The sequence below is a fragment of the Phaseolus vulgaris genome, chromosome 7 (genome assembly GCF_051622355.1).
Source record: "Phaseolus vulgaris cultivar YP4 chromosome 7, ASM5162235v1, whole genome shotgun sequence".
Taxonomy (NCBI): Eukaryota; Viridiplantae; Streptophyta; class Magnoliopsida; order Fabales; family Fabaceae; genus Phaseolus; species Phaseolus vulgaris.
In genome coordinates, this window is record NC_143504.1 from 54,750,995 (window position 1) to 54,757,694 (window position 6,700).

The 6,700-nt window shown below is 26.1% G+C and overlaps 1 protein-coding gene across 1 annotated transcript; it reads left to right on the forward strand.

Annotated features, from left to right (window-relative positions):
- The first annotated feature begins 638 nt into the window (after positions 1-638).
- Positions 639-6,700, forward strand: LOC137829426 (glycinol 4-dimethylallyltransferase-like). The gene is made up of 13 exons (XM_090304609.1): positions 639-778; positions 869-919; positions 2,790-3,067; positions 3,211-3,294; positions 3,367-3,441; positions 4,150-4,233; positions 4,326-4,415; positions 4,833-4,934; positions 5,265-5,360; positions 5,454-5,525; positions 5,615-5,713; positions 5,918-6,022; positions 6,386-6,700. Exons 1-13 carry the CDS (start codon positions 727-729, stop codon positions 6,425-6,427), a joined length of 1,230 nt encoding a protein of 409 aa, XP_090160735.1. The 5' UTR covers positions 639-726; the 3' UTR covers positions 6,428-6,700.

The following is a 6,700-nucleotide window of genomic DNA, read 5'->3' on the forward strand; positions in this document are numbered from 1 at the left end:
ACCAATCAACAACATGAATTCCAAATCTTCTGTCAAAAGACCATGTTGCTGGATTATTACTTAATGGAAGTAGGATTTCAACAGGGCCCAAAATTAAAACTGCAAATTTGGTGCAGTCTTAACTTGTCAGAAGAGTTTTAGGAACAATTTTGGAGGGTTAGAGAGTTTGATTAGGAGGTGTGAGCTATAAATTTTATCGCAAATCATATGGTTATGCTCGTTTTAAGTTAAAATACACAGTTAGCTTTCTTTTTTTATGAGTTTAAATATTCTATATCTATCTACTTTTTTTTTCTGATAAAAAAATAGGGAAATGTTTATAACCTTATATCTTTTAGCTTTGAATATATATTATAAAAATCTATGTAATTTAAAAAGTCTTTCCAAACCGTTTAAATTTTTACTTTTTTAATTTATTAAAATCTAAACTACTAAATATTGTTAGAAAAGTCTTTTAGATATTTCTTATACGTGGCCGTTAGGTTTGATTTGATTATTTTCCAAGGATTTTTCCTGCAAAATGTTGACAATGTGCATCCAGTATCAAATTCTCTGCATTCAAATTTTATCTCTCCTTAAGAATAATCAAAATTCATGGAGTTTTTTTGGCTATAAAATCTCCCATTCCTCTCTTCTCTTCTACATTCTACATTCTACAGGGGCATTTAGAAGTTCTTGCCTGTTCTGTTCTTAGAGGGTAGTGTGTACTCTGTGTTCTCAGTTACCATGGATAAGGCATATGTTATATCTTCTCCTAACGTCTCTTCATTCATAAGTGGTAATTATATTCTCTATGTTCTAATTTGATACATTTTCATTGCAAAATTATTTAGTGAGTAATATTGGAAATTGGAAACATGGTTTGTAGGTGCAAATTTTTGTAGCAGGAAACTCTCCACCAAGAATATTTACTATGCAAGTATGTCTCATCACTTATCTCTTATTTCTTTCATTAACCTTTATTTCTTTATTTCACTACCTTTCTCAATTTCTCACTCTTTCACATCTTTTTTTTTCATCAATTAGGTAAATTGTGTTAATAAAATAATAAACTATCAAGTTTTAATTATTAATATTAAAATTTAAATAATTGATAGTTAAAATTTTGAGGTAGTTAATTCAATATGAATTTAAAAAATATTTATTACAATTTTTTAATTTTTAAAATAATATTTAATTTAATCATATATAAAAATTAATTATTTTTATTTTTAAAATTAAGATTTTTTAATAATGTATATAGAAAGGCTTAAATTTTGCGTTATAAATTGAAACTCCGTTTTTTTACAGTCGTTACTAAAAATTTAATTACTCGGATTAATCCTATTTATAATATATTTTTATAATTAAATATTAACCATTTTCATCCAACTTTTTAAAATTAGTCTGTGCTGTTTTATTTCATTATAATAATAATAATAATAATAATAATAATAATAATAATAATAATAATAATTTATAATATTTTTAATTAAAAATTGAGTATACAAATTATAAGAAATAGATCATCATAAATATTTTAGTATACATGTAATTTATTTATCGAAGTATATCTTATGAAACAATAATTAAAAGTATTGATTTTATAAATATTTAGTTAAATTTTAAAAGATTCATGGTTAAGGATAATAAAATTATAAAACACATGATGACCGAAACTTTACAACAGTCTTTAATTGGATGTAATAATAGTGGACTTATTTATATCTGATGATAACTAGATTTCTGAAAGAATTTCTATTTACTATATTTCTGACAGAGTTTTGATATTAACATTAAATATTACAGTACTACTTATTCAATAATTCATTTATGAGTGTTTCAAAGTTATTTATGAGTGTTACCTTTACTGTCATTGCACTATTAAGGGTTTATAAATAAACAATTTCTAACATAGATTTATGAAAGTGGAATTTTTTTCTTAATTGGAAAAAAAGAATCCTTTCAAAATCAAAGTCATATTTTAAAATTATTTTTCACTTAAATTTTCTAGTTGTCCTCAAAAGAAAATTTGTTTCAAAAGTAAACTCAACCTTTCCGACAATATATGTGAAAAGAAGAAAAAAAAACTACGTTAAATTGACTTTGACTTATCCTTTAATAGCATCTAACCATATATTAAATTGATTTTGACTTTGACTTTAATATGATCTAACCAATATATAGAAGTGATAATTGAATCCTGATGTTATTTTTTTTCTTCAAAATAGAATGAATTCATTCCTTTTTTTAATAAAATATAATGTCTTTTTCTATTAATAGATAAAAATAAATATTTTCAAATATGTGAAAGGCATATGTGGATAAGTTTTCTTTTTTACAAATACTTAAGAGAGAAAAAAATCTGCATAATTTTTAAATGAATTAAAAATCAGTATTAGAGAAAAAAATATGAAATAAATTTTATAAATTACCTTACATATAAACTTGTCTTATTTTATTTCTTTTAAGATTATGGAGAAGTTACCCAAACAAATATTAAGTTTTTCAAATCAGTTAAAGATGTTATCATAAATATTATACACATTAATGCATTTTTTATTTATAAGTGACTTGAATTCTACTCTCTTTTAAAATCAAATATTTTTCATATCAAGTTTTCTTAAGGTTTTCTCTAAGAAAAATATAGACTTTTATTTTACCACTAATTCTCTTATTTTTAAATTTTCAAAGTAATTATTCTCTCAATTCATCATCTTATCATGATTTAGTAGCAACAACTTTAAAATAGGAATATACTATTGTTGTGCATGGACACTCTAATACAACTTCAAATACTTTGTAATTAGGTTCTCGAGGATCAAAAACTTCTCAACACAAAATAAAAGCTCAAATACAATATAATCCTTTGAGGTTTCAGCAGTTACCTTTTAATTATCATTACAAAAGCATTGAAGGAGGACGAACATATGAAGAAAACAATACAAAATATGTTGTAAAAGCTCTCGGTGTACCATCTTCTGAATCAGAATCTCAACCTTCTATTTCTAAAACCAGTGTGGACTCTGTCAAAAATTTCTTAACCATTTTGTACCAATTTATTTACCCTTACGCAGTGTTTGGTCAAGTAAGTAAAACTTTTCTATTACTCTCTTAATTAATATTCAAAAGTTATGGTAAATACTTAATTATGTTATTTTGTATTCAATACTTATTTGATTAATATAATAGTCCATTGTTTTAAATTAATTTTTTTTTGTATTTTACTAGTTTTCCGCTGCAATTTCTGCGTGTCTCATTGCAGTAGAAAGACTATCAGATATATCTCCATTATTTTTTATTGGTTTGCTACAGGTGAGATTCCAATTCAAAACTACCCTTTAATCTCAATAATACATTTTTTATGACTTTTTTTTAATGTGACAGGCTTTGATACCTCACTTGTTTATGGCTGTTTATGTGAATGGTGTGAATCAAGTGTTTGACTTTGAAATAGATAAGGTATGAAACTTACTATAAATTATTTTTTTATTTGCTTATTTTATATATATTCCATGAAAATATGATGAAATTGACTAATAGGATTTATCTGAAGTCAAATATTCAGAAACATATAAAGACTAAGTTTACACAAGAACATCACTCGTACAATAATTTGAACAATTTATGTAATTTTTGCTACAAAACAAATAATTGAAGTTTACTAACATACTCCTACCCATTTCTTAATAGGAGTACGTCACCAAAAATGTTGACCAAAACACTAACTATTCTTCTTATTTTAATTAATTAAGTTTATGGACATTACAATTAGTTTGACATTTATTTTATATATAACTGAATTAATTAAAATAAGAGAAAATATAGTTGGATTTTTGTTACAGTTTATTAATGTATTTCAACCAAAAAAAAGGTGAGAATTGTTGGAGATTCACGTCGATTAGAGATTAGAGTCTTTCATAGTATATAAGTGGGTGCAAACCTCACCCCATTGAGCCGGTTTCATGGGGTTGAGTTAGGCTTAAAGTCCACTTCTTAATAAGAATATTTAAAAAAATAAGAATATTTAAGAAGCCACTTTATAATTTCTTGTAAAAAAGCAATCCCTTTATAATTTTGAATCTGTTTTTTTATAGTTTAGAAAGCTTTTGGAGAAAGTAGATATTGGTTCTTATAATAACTAATCTATAATTACATGTTTTATTGCAGATAAACAAACCATATCTTCCATTGGCATCTGGGAAATTATCCTTTAGAAACTGTGCCATTATTGTTGCCTCATCTGCAATTATGGTGCCATATTGATTCATCCCTTTCTTTAATAATACTTTTTTAAGACGATGTTCAGAGACAAGGAAGAGTTACTGTTTTATTCTCTTTTACAGTGTTTTGGGCTTAACTTGATGATAGGTTCTCCGGCTTTGATTTCAAACATTTTGTTGAACTTTATATTTTGGACAGGCTATTCTGTGAATGTAAGTTCTTTTCAATTGCATTTTTCCCCTTAAAATATGTTTTAAGATATATAAGTATGAAAAGGTTATTGGTTGTAGTTGTTGTCTTTATATACTTGCTTATGAAATATTATTTATGGATAAATAAGATAGGTTGACCACTTAATCATTCACTATAAGTTTCCCCCACCTTGTATATCCAAACTCAAACGTTAATTATCGAAAACTGTCATTTTAAAAAATATATTTTTTGAAATATAAGATATTTTATGCTAAATCGTGTAAATAAAAAAATTCATTTTCTTTTTTAAATTCATTATTCAGATACAAATTAAGCTACTAAATGAACATATATATGAATATTTTCTAACAAACTCACTAATAAGAAAGGCTCATTTTAATATTTATATTTGATAAAACTGTTTTGAAACTCTTCAGGCGCCTTTCTTACGATGGAAGCAATATCCGGTGGTTTCTGCATTATTCACATTTGCTACTTGGGCAATTATATTTCCAATTACAAACTTCCTTCATATACAGGTTCTCTCCTACAACTATTCCTGCCTTTTATACATCCTTAGTTTTGAATAACCATGTTTTAGCTTATGTTTTTGAACGAATAATAACAAATCTTCATCCCAAGATTTTTGCTTTAAATTTCATTAGATCCACAGTCAACAATTTGAATTCACCAATCAAAAATGGATTTAAAAGGATGAGTGAAAAAGTTGAAGAAATTATGAAGTTGTTAAAAGAAGGGTTAAATATGTTTCTCCAAATCATCCTAGGAAATATGCTATATTATATAAATGTAACATAACTTGAAATTGGTATATTATTTATTTGCTAATTGATGTAACAAATGTTCAGACGTTTGTGTTCAAGAGGCCAGTTGTGTTTACAAGATCATTGATTGTTTCCTTGTTATTCCTGGCTTTCTACTCTACTGGTTTAGCATTAGCCAAGGTAATGTCTTTATTTTCTCAGGACATATATTTGTTTTCCAACATCAAGCTTTTGTTCCATTAATGTTAAACCTTCAACTGGATTTTTATGTAGGATATACCTGACATAGAAGGAGATAAACAACATGGCATTGATTCTTTCACAATGCGTTTAGGCCAGAAAAAAGTATGTTTCTGATGAAATTCAATATATATTGGCAGATATGCTTATGCTCTCTTCTGTAGCACTTGACTCATTCTAAATATTTTATATAGGTATTTTGGATTTGTGTTTTCCTTTATGAAATGGCATTTGGAGTTGCCTTTTTGGCAGGAGCAACATCTTCATCTCCCCTTTGGATTAAAATTGTCACGGTAATATATCTTTAAATAAAGAAACATTTCTCTGGAAAAGTTGTTTTTATTGTGTAGATTATTCCAACTTGTTAATGTCGATGTGAAATGGAAAAAATGATCTTTAAATAAGCATTATTTTAGGACAGAGCATAGGTTTATTGTTTTTCAGATATCCTTAAAAATGAGACACTATTTAAAAGTTGAATGTGTGCTATGTTTTAGAGTGTGGGAAGTTTTGCTCTTGCTTCAGTTCTGTGGTACCAGACCAAATATGTAGATGTCACAAATCCAGCTTCCACTAGATCCTTCTATTCATTGAACTGGAAGGTAATTCTTTTATTTACCATTTTATACTTCAATATCCACATTATAATTCAAAGAAAATAGTTATATAAATTAATTTTCCAACTCTTTTCGGAAACAAGGTTAGTTGATTTCTATTGTCTTCCAATTTTCAACTTAAATTCAAACCCTGATATAAATTTCTTAATTGAAATGTAAAATGATGTAATTAATTATATATTAAACTAATTTCATCTTTTAGTTAAAAACTCAATATAATTTAAAGCTTAGAACAAACCAGGAGATGAACTACTGCCACTTTATCTATATATTATTTCGAAATTTGTGTACTAAATTATGTTATTATTCAAAGTGGAACACCATAATTTATGATGTTTTTTTCTGCAGTTGTTGATATCAGCATACTTTCTCCTGCCTTTAATTAGATGATGGTTGTCACATGAAGACTAAAACAACGATTGCAAACACATGCTACAGAATGACATAGTTCGCATCTAAAATTTATTTAAACAATAAAAATTACACGTGTTCCCTAGATATACGATGAGTTTTGTATGATTAAAATTTTCTGTATCTATGTCGAGTTTTATGTCTACAGACATGTCTTTCATAAATGGAATAAGAAAATAGAAGCAACATGTTATGTTATGTTATGATAAGATTATATGTTTAATGAAATGAGTTCTTTAAGAATTTGAGTGA

Bases quoted from the DNA above. Each gene is read 5' to 3' on its own strand.
- LOC137829426 (XM_090304609.1), top strand. From the start codon at position 727: ATGGATAAGGCATATGTTATATCTTCTCCTAACGTCTCTTCATTCATA. The intron at 3,442-4,149 runs GTATGAAACTTA...GTTTTATTGCAG, and splicing joins TTGACTTTGAAATAGATAAG to ATAAACAAACCATATCTTCC. The intron at 5,526-5,614 runs GTATGTTTCTGA...TATTTTATATAG, and splicing joins TGCGTTTAGGCCAGAAAAAA to GTATTTTGGATTTGTGTTTT.